The following is a 15,116-nucleotide window of genomic DNA, read 5'->3' on the forward strand; positions in this document are numbered from 1 at the left end:
TGATAAATTACAAACTTAATAGTACATTTTGTCATGAAATATCATTTATTTTAAGAGTATGACCACATCCAAATGTTAATTTACTATATATATATATATATATATATAATAAACTGCTTAATTGTTTATTTCAGCCAGAGTAAGTGTTTGTGTGCCATGTCATTGTGCATCTTTTTATATTGAATATCTTTATTTCAAATATTTATATTTATTTTATTTATATTTATTGGATTTTTCTGCATGGAACATCAAATCAACAGATAACAACACTGATTTTTATGAAATTATCTTTCCACTCTGTTAATACCCCAATAATACCCTCAAATCAGCAAACTACAACTTCCAATAAGGAAAAGAAAAACTATTTTGAAAATCTTTGAATAAGGTTTTTGTGTTTTTGTTATTGAGGAAGTTGTCGACACAATGTTTCATCAGAACTGAAGAACTGGATGGAGCCTATAAGTGCAGATACCAAACTGGACTCAGATGTGGCATCAAAGGCAATTCTTTATTTGAACATAGACAAAACCATACAAATTAAAAAAAAAAAAAGTAAAAAAAGTAACAACACTTAGGAAAAAGGGAAACTGAGTAAGGTCGTTATTTACAAGTCTGCAATGTTTGTTTGAGCACTAAACTGAAGAGAAATGAACAGCTAAATACACATTCTAATAAGACAGGTAAATTGAATGGCATGGAAGTTTGTAAAGCTAGGGGGAAGCTCTCTTGTTACATCTGGTGAAAAATTTGTCACAAAAAATAGTAACTGTCCCAAGTGTGAAACACAATAATAATTTATAAGAATAATTTAAATAATTTAAAGCAGACAATTTTATGATCTAGAACATTATTTAGCACTAACTGCAACCCTCAACAATGCAAGTAAATAACAATAAACTACATTTCACTCTAGGTGACAGAAAATGTATTTAATAGGGGTGTAACAATATTCAAACTGAACTGAAAAACGTCAATTCACCACCCGCAGTACTCTCATTGCGTACCGAACGCCCCCTAACCCTAACGCCCCCCTACTGCCCCGGCCCATTGTTGTCTCACACAAAATTGTCAAAATGCCTGTCTTGGCTGGTATCCTAGTGAATCTTGTTTTTTAGCAATCTGTTATCATGTCCAATACTGCTACATGTTCAAGAATTTTGTTCATTACTATATAGACACCAAGAACCCTTTAGCATCAGGTACCAACACGGAGTGTAAGCCCTCTGCTTTTCAGTAGTCTGACTACAGGCCATGGGAATTTTATCGTCATGAAATATGCTGGAGTATCATTGTGTCATCATGTAATGATATACTGGGGTATAAATTTGAACAGCCACAATTATTTTAGTTACACTACAATAGATATTTTTCAACAATATGCAGTGAACTCTTGTACAAGTACTAAATCCTCAATTGTTTGCCTTTACACATTTGACGTTAAGCCTTAAGTATTTAAATGCATATGTTGTAGTCCATTTTTGCAATGTTAAATTAAATTATATTTTTCTGTTTAATGAGCAACATCTGTTAAAAAAGTTCTCCTTTGCAGTTTATCCTCTTTAGAGAGTGGATTTGATTGCATTTTTAAATGTCTTGTACATATACTGGATTTCTTTAACGACATAATCTAAATAATTTTAAATGGAACAAAACAGCCCTTACAAATACTTTATATGAAAGCCCTCTGCTCTCCCATACAAGAACACGTTCATAGTCTTTGAGTTTAAAGTTCTTTGTTCTTTAAATTATGTGTCTTCTGAGCATCTGCCTCTTTCTTCAGGTCTCACTGATGAAGAATCTAATTTAATTTCCTCTTTGTTTTTCTCATAATGATTCTCATGGTGCCCTGGGCTTTATTAGCATGGACACTATCTATTTCTTCAATTAGAAACATCTTTACATTATGGGCATTAAACTTTTGCGTTTGCGTTCAGAATGCTCTATTGTTCAATTAGTTTTTCTAACTCAATCAAATTCAAGGTGCTTCTTGACCTTTGTCACTGCTACACTGAAAAAAAGTAATTTTCATCATCAAACTGTTGAGACATCCCTACAGTTCTATTCCTTCTGCCTGTTATCTTATCTGATAAGGTTTTCGGAAGTTTTCTAAAGGGGTATTTCTAACACACATCTTAAAGATTAAGAAGAAGTGTAGTTTTTTAAACTATTGATTGCGTCCACTTTTGAGTATAATCTCCACAATTGTGGGATCCTACCATTCCCTTTAAATGACTTGTCGTAGTACATTTCCAGATGTTTCTGGAATTTGCAGACAAACCACTTCCAGTACAGCCACCTAAAAGAGTGTGTTGTAAAGCTCCAATTGGCATAAACTTCTCCTGCATTTCTGTATTGTTTAAATGGAAACCACGTGTTTGATGATTTAAAAGACCTTTTACTTTTCACTACAGTAGAGCAAATATCTGTACAAAGAGTTTGTGCTCCATCAAAATGCATTCCAATAATTCCAGTCACTCTGTGGAAAGGAACACTGTGATCTCCATCATGGTTTTCAATGGTGTTGGTGCAGGTGGCTTTACAGAATGGACACTGAGCCCAACAGCCCTGACTGAAGTGATCAATCAGAATCTCATCTGGTCTGAACTTGAGGTCCAGTTTTTCATCAAATGTTTTAGCATTGAATCTACAGTCTGACAACATACAAGAAAGTTCCTTTCTTATCACATCTTCTAGGAGGCTGAAATCATCAACACCATCGACTATCACTCCACTGAGGTCTTTTTCAGAGAAGATCAGCACACCTGAAAGCTCCTGTGTGAAACTCTTCAACCACAAATCAACATCTCCACTGTTCATTTTAACTTGTTTAGTAGATGCATGTGCTGCTCCATTGATAAACTGCAGCATGAGTTCAATGTTCTCCTTCACCTTGGGTAAAACACTGGCAGTGAACTTATCAATGATGTACCTATTGACTTCATCTGTAATGAAATCACTTAAGTGTTGTTTGGGATAATTAATGTAGTCCATGTATGCAGAAAAATTCTCATTTTCTGCCAGAAACTTCAGGATGTGTTTTTCCAGATTTGATCTGTTTCCATTCAGTGATTCACAGTTTGTTTGCATTTCATATGCCAGATATCTGGCAGTCTTCTTGTAGACACTCTGCTCAATGGGCTCTTTAAGTCCCTGACAGATGATCTCACCCAAAATGGCAGTTGATGTTGCTCCATGCAGGTGTTTCTGGAAAATACTATAGTACTCTTCTTTCTTCTTCTCCAAATAGAGAACAGGATCATTGTTTTCCCTGAACATTCTGTGTTGTTGAATGAATGTCTTGTTTGCTCTCTTAAATATTGAGTAAACAAAATCGATGAAGAATTCATTCTTGAACACATATTGCACTCGTCCCTCCTGATGTTGTCTTTCTCTTTCCTTGATATAAACTATGAGTTGTTGAATGCAGCTGATATTGTAACCCATTTTTGCGATGTTTAATATAATGATCCTCTTGTCTATTTGCTGAGCAACATCTGTGACTAATGCTCTTATTTGGGCTTCATCCTCTTGAGATAAAATGTAATCAAAATTCTCTTTAACTGCTTTGTCATTTTTTATATGTCCTGTGAATCCACTGGATTTCTTTAACTGTACATAATCTGAATACTTAGGTACAGAAAAAACATCCCTGCTCTCACTGCTCTCCCCTACAGGAGCACTTTCATAGATGTCACTGAGGAGAGTTTTCACATCTCTCAGTATGTCAATGTCTCTGATTGGAGGATTGACTCTGATGATCGTCGTCACACACCATTTCCAAAATGTATCAAACTCTTTCTTCAGTGTTTCTTCATCATTTGCTTTGTCTTTGAGTTTTAAGGCAAGTCCTTTGCTCTTTTCATAGAGAGTGTTTTTATGATGGGTCCTCTGAGCATCAATCACCTTCTTCAGGTCTCGTTGCTGAAGAATCCCATTTAATTTCCTTTTTGTATCTCTAATAATGGTCTCTTGAAGCTCTTGGATTTTTATCTCAAAAGAACTTTTCCACTGTATTAGTATATTTGCATCTGCATCTTTCTCAAAGAATTCTGAGATTGATTTTGTCACTTCATCACTTGTCTCTTTCAGTTCTCTTTGAAGATCAGTTTCTTCAAGCTCATGAATGGTTTCATTTTCTATTTTGTTGTGTAGTTTGTTCTCAGTTTCCATCATGGCACTGCGAAGACTCCAGGACCACTTGCTGTATTGGGTCTCCAGTTTCTTGTATACTGCAATCTCCAGAGAATTTTGAAAGCTGAAAACAAATCGTTCGTTAAGTAAAGCTTCCCAGAGATCTTTAATACAACCTTTTAAGTCTGCCAGCCTTATTCCATGAGATTTTGAGGCATGAGACATAATTGTTTTCTTTAGTTCTTGAATATTCTCACAGTACTTTGGGTTTGGTGGTGCCATAGGTGGGCTGCCCTCCCAGAGCTGAGCAAAATACTTCACATCATTCTGTACATCATATGCAATGACATCACTGAAACATTCTACATCATAGACTTCCTCTTTAGCAGCGAGTTTTGTCATCTCATCCAGTTTCTCCTGCAGTCGTCTCCTTCCCTCCATGTTTTTCTCTCCAGCTGTGATGTCTGAAACGTTCTGATGCACAAACACACAGCTGGGATTCAGTCTGACCTTTTTCATCCTCAGGAAGGCCTGAACAACAATCTGAAGAACGTCCTGCATCTCAGATGGGTTTTCTCCAAAGATGTTGATCAATGTCAGATTTGCAAGACCAACAACAAATGTGGCCAATTCATTGTCATGATGTCTAGTTGACCTTCCAGTCAGTTCTAGAGCACGTAGACCCTCAGTATCAACAACCAGAATAAAGTCAAACTTCATCTGTGTTTTCATCTCGTCTGACACTTTGACCAGCTGCATGAAAGCTCCTCTGGTGCACCTGCCAGCACTGACGGCAAACTGAAGTCCAAACATGGTATTCAGCATAGTGGATTTCCCAGAGCTCTGAATCCCTAAAACTGACAGCACAAAGACTCTCTGGTCTCCCAGTATGTTGATAAGTTCATCTAGAACAGCAGAGATCCAGATCAGAGGGACCTGAGCAGCATCTCCATCCATCAGCTCCAGTGGAAGTCCAGAGATCATCATCTCTGCTGCAAGACTCGGGAGAGAAGAGAAATGAAACTCCAGATCTTTCTTGTTCTTCTTCACAGATGAACAGGATTCATAGATCTGACCGATCTCCCTGATGATGTGCTCCAAACCAAAGGCTGCAGCTTGAAGATCCTCAGTTATTCTCTCAAGTTCAGTTTGTTCAACTGTCAGTTGTTCATGATGATTCTCTTTCATTTTTACGACTGCTGACCATTTTTCATTATACTTATGATGTAGAGCATAAAGGTCAGCTGAGATATATTCATCCAGGAGAATTCCAAGCCATTTAATGAAATATATCTTATTTGCAGCATCTGAGTTAATTTCTTTAATAAAGAACTGCATAAACTGACTGATGTCTGATTCATGCTGCTGTTGACGGATTTTCTTCATTTCTGTTTGTTTTCTACTTATTTCTAGTTCTAGTTCATCTGCTTGAGGTCGATGTAGTTCTTTGTTCTTCTGACTCCACTGATGCCACAGTTCCCCCTGATGAGGCAGAAATGATTCTTTGATTTCTCTCAGATCTTTCTTCTCCAGTAAACTCATCATCTGCTGTGCTGCTTCTCTTCCTCTCCTGCAGTCATCATCATCTTCCTCATCTACTCTGATGTCTGAGTGCTTGGACACATCTTCAAGTCTGAAAGTGGAAGATGATTCTGAAAGAAAGTCAGTTATAGCTCTTCTGAGTTCTTCAGATACCTCTGACTGATTTCTGTTTTTCAAACCGATTTTGAATTTCCCTTTCCGTGTCTCAGTGCATGCTGAATCATTATCTGCAAAAATAAAAATGTGTGGCTTTGAGTCCTTGTACAGGTTCTGGATCTTTGCTGCACTACTGTCATTCTTGTCCAGTTGTGATAGAAGAACAACATTGACTGAGGCCATTTCAGTGAGGATCTGCAACTGTTTCTCATGGTCTCCTGCATCACCATGTAGATTACAGAATGCAACACAGTTAGTGAATTTATCATCATATGTTCCAGAGGGGCAGAACCAGGCGATCTCCACCACTCCATCCATCAGGACTCTGGTTTTGCTGCTGCCTGGACAGTTCCTGTGGAAGAACGTGTTGTGTTTCTCATTGATCAGGCTGTTCATCAGCTGAGACTTGGATGAAGACACATAGCCTAACCTGAAAAAAGCCACCATTGGAGTTTGTGCCTTGTAGATCGGGTGGATTCGACTGATGGTTTCATTGTAGATGCTTCTCATCCTCCAGCTCTTGTTGATTTGTCTGAATGTCCAGAGAGGAAACTCAATCTGTTGTGTGAATGGATCAGGAACAAGCAGAGGCAGAGCGTACTGACACTGGGACAATTTAGTCACCATCAGCTGCTTCAGGAAACCATTAGCACAATGAAACACAGCCATCTGAACATCCATCGGGTGAACAGGGTCAGGTTTACTTGTTTCTCTATTAGACATTAATTCTACAAACATGTTATCATAATCTCCCTCATGTATACATGAATAATTGCTGCCTTGTTGAGTGTGACCTTCATCATTCGTCTCCTCAACATTTATGTGTCTTGCTCGGTAGTCCATCATCAAAAGCTTTTGAATGAAAGTTTGAATCAGCTTCTCTTCAGCACAAGACCCGTGGGACAGTAATGAATGTGCAGTTAACTGAAGAACACATGCAGGTGTCAGTTTGTAGTGATGCTTGTCAAGATGCAATCTGTGAAAGAGTGTTTTTGCCCTTGTAATATTTTCTATATGCTCATCTGTTCCCTCACATTCTGTTGTATGCTCTCCAACAGGTCTCTGTAAAATAAAAGGTGTAATGTTATTCATGTGCTAAACATGTTGCAGAGAATTAATTGAAAAGTACACTATAAATTTTTATTTTTATTTTACAGTAGTTTTGCCATTTATTTGACCAATTTTTCCTGTATTTTTGAAATACAGAAAATATTTATAAAATCATTATAAAATTACAAAAATACACTTTGGTGAATTTACATGTCTAAAGTAAAATAACATAAAAAACCTGTAACTGTGTACAAAAAATAATAATTTTATTACATTACATTGATTCCAATCATAATGTAACATTATTAAAAAAACTTTTTTCAGTACAAAAAATGCTAAACTTTGACAAAAAGTACTTTTTTTGTTATAATTGTGATTTTATAATATTTAGATATGAATCCAACTGAATACAACTTGTGAAAAGATATCTTTCGGTTAGTTAAATAGCAAATAGCATATAGTGGAGCTCTATAGCCATCTAGTGGTTAAAGTGATTTAAAAAAAAATAAAAAATGTAACTGTATTTTCCAAAAAATGGGCAAAAATCTTACATTAAACCATGTAAAATTATCCATGTTATCCCCATGAATGAAAGTAATAAATATGGGTCTTTTATAAAGTGAATTTGAAATAAAATGCTGTTTTTTGTAAAAAGCCTATTTAAATAAATATTTATTTATTTATAGAAATATAAAAGATATCATAAATCCTCCAAAAACTGCACAAAAGTTGAGTAAAAACATTAATAAACGGAGTAAAATTACATTTGTAAAATAAAAAAACTATTATTCTGTTACAAAATTAAATGTTATTGTCTGGGGTCTCTGGAGACCCCAAAGATAACTAGTGTCGGCCCAATTGAAGATAATCAGAGGGTTAAATACAAATACTAATAAATCTGCACATAACTCAGCTCTTACCCATTGTTTTTCTCCCATTTCTCTTGTAGTGGACTCCCTTGTTACTTTATTGATTGAAGGTTCATCTTTTGAAACACAATAAAAATGCACTTGCAATATTGTTTCTTCAGCTGATTAGAATATATTTTATTGAATTCTGTCAGATGCAGGTAGATCAGCTAATTCTTACCAATGTAAAATAAGTATGCAAATGCGACAAAGTTGCAATGTGAGGTGGGTAGGATTTGTTTTGCCTCTTCTTAACACTATCTGTCTTTACAGTGCTTTTTCAATATTGTAATAAAAACAAACCATTACAAATGACATGAAGAAATTTTATAAAAGTTATTTTTTAAAAGCCCGCTAATAATATGTGTCCATCTATCAAATGTGTATTAACATAATAAACGTACAGGACAGATGTGTATTCCTGTAGTGGTGCTCTTTTAGATGTTAGATGGTTATCCTGAGCCAGTCATCAGAGAATCTTTGTTCTTGTGAAATTACTGGGGGAAGCTACAAATGGTTAAATTGGGAAATATGTGATCTAGATTAAACACCAAAGAACTTTTGTTAAACACATCAATACACCGCAACACAAGAGTCTTATTATAAGCAATATTGTTGTTTCCTTACCCATTCTGCTGAATGATGAATCAGAGTCAGGTTCAGGTGCTTCACTCATGTCTGCTTGACCATCCTGAAGAAAAATACATTAAGATATTTTTCCATCTCTCCAAGTCTTTTATGTGTGCAAGAGTATTTGAACAGAACATCATTTGATTTCTCTGTATTTTTCTGAACAACTGAACTTACAGATGGTACAGATCCAGAACAAGCTTACTATTGCCACAATTGCTGCAACTGCTCAAAGAACTCTGTGCAAGATATTCACATAGTGGCTCTCGTCTAGGTTTATATGCTTTGCCTGCTGGTATAAATGTGCTTTACTTGTATAGGGTTTCAGGAAACTTTAATCCCCATGCCATCTGTATTACCTCAGTCTTCTGAGAAGTGCAGCAAGAATGTAACTTCCAAAATTAGATTTGCTCAATTAAATGTGTGTTCAATGAACAAGAAAGCAGCATTGCTTCATTATATCATTCTGGAAAGAAATTTTGACTTGGCATCACCCAAATGGCTGTTACAATCAAAATTTGGCCATGCCACCTGGATATACACTGACAGACTTAGGGCCCTATTTTAACGATCTAAGCGAATGGTCTAAAGCACACGGCGCAAGTTCACATTAGTCAAAATCCACTTTTGCTAGTTTAACGACGGGAAAAATGGTCGGCACGCCCGGCGCATGGTCTACAAGGGTTGTCCCTATTCTCTTAATGAGTAATGGGTGTGTTTTGGGATTTACTTGCGTTCAACCAATCAGAGTCTCATCTCCAATTCCCTTTAAATGACAGTTGCGTTCGCGCCATAGCAGATTCGCTATTTACATGACGGAATTTGATAGTGGAAAGAGCGCAAACGGAACTGCTCGTGTGTGAGGTAAAAGTGCGTAACCATCTACGGGACAAGCCGCATTCCACCATATCTTTATGTACACAATAATAATCTTTTACATTGTAATCCTTTTATTTTAAATATTTAGTAAAACAGTTCTCCTCTGGCCAACAAACGAACAGTGTATGATTATGATGAGGCAGCATTATAGGTCAGAAGTCATATTGGATTGGAACATTCAGAATATTAAATATTCTGTCACGTGCCTTTTACTGAGGAGTGGCTTCTGTCTGGCCACTCTACCATACAGGCCTGATTGGTGGAGTGCTGCAGAGATGGTTGTTCTTCTGGAAGGTTCTCCTCTCTCCACAGATAAATGCTGGAGCTCTGTCAGAATGACCATCGGGTTCTTGGTCACCTGCCTGACTCCCTGACTTCTCCCCTGATCGCTCAGTTTGGCCGGACGACCAGCTCTAGGAAGAGTCCTTGTGGTTCCAAACTTCTTCCATTTACAGATGATGGAGGCCACTGTGCTCATTGGGACCTTCAATGCTGCAGAATTTTTTCTGTAGCCTTCCACAGATCTGTGCCTTGGTACAATCCTGTCTCGGAGGTCTACAGACAAATCCTTGGACTTCATGGCTTGGTTTGTGCTCTGACATGCACTGTTAACTGTGGGACCTTATATAGACAGGTGGGTGCCATTCCAAATCATGTCCAATCAACTGAATTTGTCACAGGTGGACTCCAACCAACTTGTAGAAACATCTCAAGGATGATCAGTGGAAACAGGATGTACCTGAGCTTAATTTTGAGTGTCATGGCAAAAGCTGTGAATGTATGTATATGTGATTTTTTTTATTTTTAATAAATTTGCAAAGATTTCAAACAAACTTCTTTCACGTTGTCATTTTGGGGTATTGTTTGTAGAATTTTGAGGAAAATAATGAATTTAATCCATTTTGGTATAAGGCTATAACATAACAAAATGTAGAAAAGGTGAAGCGCTGTGAATACTATCCGGATGCACTGTATGGTCAAAATCCAACCTCTCCGATTGTTTTTCCAATCGATCTGCTTGGAGGCAGGGAGGAGTTGAAAACGGAGACATTAAGTCAGTTTCTGCTTCCCATAGTGGGAATTATGCAGTGTTTGTGTACTTTATCACAGATGAAATGGATTGGATGCAATATTTGTCAAATACACAGACGTTTCAGACATTTTCATGATACAACAGAAACACTTTCTATTCAATACTTTATGCACTGCTTAATAAAGCGCCTGTATGTACATATATACATAAAGTTCAACATAAGCCAATACTATTTAAATACCAATAAAGTGGGTCTATATATTTTTTAGCAGTTTTATTTTGATAAAAATGTAAGGGATAATGTACATTATCAAGCAGCCGATTGTTATCTCAGAATAAACACCGTCACAGTGATCAGGATAAGTATCAGCCTGAACCCGAAAAATTGATTGAACTAGACACGAAATATTGATCTGAGTCTAAATATTTTATTAGGTCTTTAAACGCAAAGCTTCCGCGGAGAGAGCAGTTGCTAGCGCGGCAAGTTCAAACTAGACAGACATTTAAGGGATACGGTTCTGTCATACCACTTATTACACAGCATTTCCAACGTTATCTCACGACCTAATTGTACAAATTCATACGAGTGAGTAAAAGGAGGCTAATTTTGGCTAAATGTGGCTACATTTTTGATTTGTCTAAACCCGAGTGATGGGTAGGTTTAGGGGCGGGGTCAGGGGTAGGTCATTCATACGAATTCATACGAATTAGCCACCGCGTAAAATCGTGTTGGCATTTCGCCACATAAATAATTATGGAGACAAGTGATATTGATTTGAGATGAAACTGTTTTAAAATCGTACCTGTTTGTTATCTTATAATCCAACAGTGTACAAAACAATAGTCACAAAATGGCAGCAGCTGTGCTTGTATGAAACGAGAGAGCGAGTCCACGATACTGCATGACATAATTAAATAACTGTACACAAAATATTGATTTGACTGAGTTTTAATATTTTATCCGCTCACCAAACGCAAAACTTCCACGAAGAAAACCCGTTCCTAGCAAGCGTAAAGCCATAGCGCAACTGACTTCAGTTCCCGGATGAGCCTGTGTTATCTGTTTTCAGCGGTGGTATCGGGGAATAACATACCACTGGATGGCGCGATTGACCAATCAGAATCAAGTATTCCACATAGCTGTGAAATATGACAATACAATATTAAGGTTAAATGAAAAAAGTATTTACAGTGATAAAAACATGATTTTGTGCAGCATTATCTTGTCAGCACTGATTTTGTCACATGTGATCATTGTCATCTGTGAGTCTGGCCAATGAGGAAACTTTGGTGGTTGACCCAGCTGACTGCTCTCAAATCCATCTTGCGTTACTTTGATGGCATATGTCACAGTCACGTGATATCGGTGGCATCTCAAGTCAGACAAAATTTCTAACTGGCATGTACTGCTTCAATTCAAACACCGATCAGTCTGCACAGCGCCGCGTCAAGTCAAACATATCTAGTGACTTCAATTGAGTCGTTTGTGTCTGCATCCCAATGTGACCTCACATTAGGGTAGCCAACACCCACGACTGGTGACGGACTCTACCCTATTAGCTTAGATCCTCCCCTGAGTAAGCTAGCAGCTAGTAACACAAGAATGTTTCCCCCCATGTAGCTAAGACAATCTAAATGTTCTGTTGTTTTGTAGTAACCCCATATTGTAGGGCTGTAAAATCGATTAATCGCATCTAACATAAAAGTCTGTATTTACATATTTAAAGCTGCAGTAGGTAACTTTTGTAACAAAACATTTTTTACATATTTGTTAAAACTGTCATTATGTCCTGACAGTAGAATATGAGACAGATAATCTGTGAAAAAATCAAGCTCCTCTGGCTCCTCCCAGTGGTCCTATTGCCATTTGCAGAAATACACCGCTCCCTGTCAGAAACAACCAATCAGAGCCAGGAGGAATGTCTTAGCAGTGTCAGTCAAGCTTGTGTACGCGCTGATCACACCCCTCTCTTGCACAGCACGTACCGTCGTTCAAAATCAATATTGCCGGTGTGCTGCAGCTGTGCTAATGGCGGACAAACAACCAAAACTGCCAATTTCTCAAGTGGCACCTGCTCATACAACAAAGACGGGAAATAGAAAAAGACAGATGACGATAAACAGGCGAAAAAGAAAGAATTAGACAGAGCCAGAAATAAAACGAGGGTAAACATCGGGGCGGCTTTTCAGAGGTGGAGGGAGCTACGTGTCCTGAAAGGATTAAAAACCGATGCAGAGTTAGCCACATTTCTGCTTGACATGTAAGTATCCCTGCTTGATTTCATTTTATAAGAACTACACAACTAAGATAATTTCAAAACAGGCCTGACAAATTATGTATGGCATGGTTTCTTGTAGATGTCAGGGTGGTGCTTTGCATATAACATCAACACCAACCAAACATCAGATGACTACACATCCTATCCCTAAAATTGAATTGAACAATATTATAACTTATGATGTGCTAAGGGAAAACATTTATAACTGAGGTAACTTACACGTTCATAAGCAGTCCTCTCTAATCTTAAACGATTAATCTTGGGAGTTGGACCCACTCGGCGACCTCTGCCCCATCTCCCAAGTGCCCTGCCTGATGCTCCGCGCACATGGCTTCCTCTTCTCCCTGCCTGTTGACTCGTCGAAGTCGCTGTGGGAGTGAATTCCTCGTCGGAGCCCATTGACTCAGTGTCAAAACTCTAGCCGCATAACATACAGATAAAATGTCACGCACTGTGCAAAGCAACAATTGAAACCTGCTCATTCACTGGCTTGTCATGTTGCTGAAATAATGTACTAGCAAACCTTATTTAGCATTACATATCGCTAGAATAATTACTTATAATACTGTAATGTTAGTAACCGTTATATTATCTTACTAGCTATTTATAACTTATAGAAAGAGTGCAACGTTATAAAGTTACATTACATGTACTGCAAAATACGTAATGATTGGAGGACCAAGTTTGTAGTCAAAGTATGGACAGGCCATAGTCAATGTAAAGCATATTGTTGATGTTTCGTCCCTACCAGTGAATGTGCCATAACTGTTTATCCGCCGTCATCGGTGGCCCTGCTTACTAGCTTGTGCGTTCACGGCAGGCTCCGTTGTGGGGGAGGAGCTATGGAGGGAGGGCTGTAGCGCAGCAGAGAGCAAGGGGGAGTGACCTGTAAGCATAGACAGTATAAGAAATGGACACAGCGACCCCATAGACTTCAACGGAGAAAAGTGAAGCAAATTAGAAGCACTCACTTCCTGATGGCTGAGCGTACTGCGCAGACTCAAACTGAGCTTGATGACGTAGATGTGACGTGAGCAACCCGTCTGTCTTCTAGTAGCTGTGCCAAGAGAAATCTGAATCATTCCCTTCCGAATCTTGCAGAGACGGAGAGCATGAGTAGGAGTCTTTAGGAGTAACTTTATAACTCTCTATGGGCTTCTCCCTTGACTTTATCGGACTTTATGCCTCCACGTCCCCCCGATTGACTGTGAGCTTCTCCTCCTGTCTATACAGTAATTTCCAGAGAGTCGCGTGGTTATGACACAATCGTTAGCCTATTTTTTACAAAAGCTGCTTCTACGGGGCCATAACGTAAGATACAAGGTAATGGAGCCTTTTATACATTGTCGTGTTTCTTTAGAAATAAATAATGGACAAATGGAGTCTTTAAACGCCTCAGATGTAAAGTTATTCGCTGTCAAAGTGACGCCAAAATGAATGGGAGTCAATGGAATGCTAACAGCAGGTGATGGCTTGTTAGCCAATGGCGGCCCCCGGGGATGGTACGCTTTCCGGGTGCTAGATTACCCCCTTGCCTGTAAGTTGTGCTTGTTCAAATTTTCAGGCTAAGTCAACATTTTCTAAAAACTCCCTACTGCAGCTTTAATTGGGTTAGTGTATATTTAAATGTGTGTGTACGTTGGCAGAGTATCTGAAGCGCGAGCTGTTAAGGCATAGCCCTATTCTGGAAAATGGGTGGGGAGCAGCAGCTCATTTGCATTTAAAGATACAAAACAGCATGTTTTTGCTTCCACCAAAAAAAGGGGCATTAACAGGATGGTATAAATGATCTGTCGGTTATTTTGTGCTGAATCTTCAAAGACTTACATTACATCTTGTGAAAAGGCGCATTAATGGGTCCCCTTTAAGAAATAAAAAGCTTCATCAGTCAAAGAATTGTTGCAAAACACATAACATGTTAGAAACATAATCACTGCATTAATGATCCAATCTGATAATCTTAAGTATTTACTTATGTAAATACAATCTGATCTTTTTTGGCCAGGCAGTCTCAAAACCAGAAAGTGCAGAAGATACACAAGTCTGTTATGCAATTGATAGTGTGCATATTATTATGAAAGTACTGTTTTCTAAAAACACTCAATAGGTTAGATGTAAGTTATTATACAACTTCTAAATTTAATTTCCTTTCCCTGGCATGGCAAATCAAGTCATTCTTAAAATATATCAAGACTCTGAATGATTGAAATAAATGAATAAATAAATGAAAAGCAATAAAGCCAAACCAGAGTGTTGTCTCTCCGTGCCATCTTTCCATCTCCAGAGTCCAAAATAGCTAATGATATCTGTCTGCTGGTCTCAATATAGACACTCGTAAACAACATGTGTTCCTTGCAATCACATGACATATCAGAAAGTGAATGCATTGGTCAAATAAAGGAATATTCCGGGATAAATACATGTTAAAGGTGCATTGCGCAACTTTTCATGTTAAAAATACCCGTTTTCTAACCCATACATGCTTAAACAATTGCCTGATGGGCTGAA

At 37.9% G+C, this 15,116-nt stretch overlaps 1 protein-coding gene across 2 annotated transcripts; it reads right to left on the reverse strand.

The window, feature by feature from the left end:
- Window positions 1-495: 495 nt before the first annotated feature.
- LOC311088456 (interferon-induced very large GTPase 1-like) lies at window positions 496-14,920 on the reverse strand. 2 transcript variants are annotated; one of them, XM_084122574.1, is made up of 8 exons: window positions 14,855-14,920; window positions 14,436-14,470; window positions 13,580-13,833; window positions 13,357-13,494; window positions 12,828-13,025; window positions 8,415-8,478; window positions 7,800-7,864; window positions 496-6,891 (listed from the first exon to the last, which is right to left on the reverse strand). In XM_084122574.1, the coding sequence occupies exons 4-8, from the start codon at window positions 13,369-13,371 to the stop codon at window positions 2,140-2,142; spliced, it is 5,094 nt and encodes a 1,697-aa protein (XP_083978700.1). In that variant the 5' UTR covers window positions 13,372-13,494; window positions 13,580-13,833; window positions 14,436-14,470; window positions 14,855-14,920; the 3' UTR covers window positions 496-2,139. The 2 variants fall into 2 exon arrangements, with proteins under 2 accessions (XP_083978700.1, XP_083978699.1); XM_084122573.1 differs by having other exon boundaries at window positions 13,580-13,665; window positions 14,855-14,907.
- Window positions 14,921-15,116: the final 196 nt, after the last annotated feature.

The sequence above is a fragment of the Abramis brama genome, assembly GCF_963993115.1.
Source record: "Abramis brama genome assembly, chromosome: 8".
NCBI classification, from domain to species: domain Eukaryota; kingdom Metazoa; phylum Chordata; class Actinopteri; order Cypriniformes; family Leuciscidae; genus Abramis; species Abramis brama.

What these genes read in the sequence shown, in the direction of transcription:
- LOC311088456 (XM_084122574.1), bottom strand. An exon ending in AGAGGACTGCTTATGAACGT is followed by an intron (nt 8,479 to 12,827) that starts GTAAGTTACCTC and finishes ATTTTTCTTCAG; the next exon opens with GATGGTCAAGCAGACATGAG. An exon ending in AAATGGGAGAAAAACAATGG is followed by an intron (nt 6,892 to 7,799) that starts GTAAGAGCTGAG and finishes TTTATTTTACAG; the next exon opens with AGACCTGTTGGAGAGCATAC.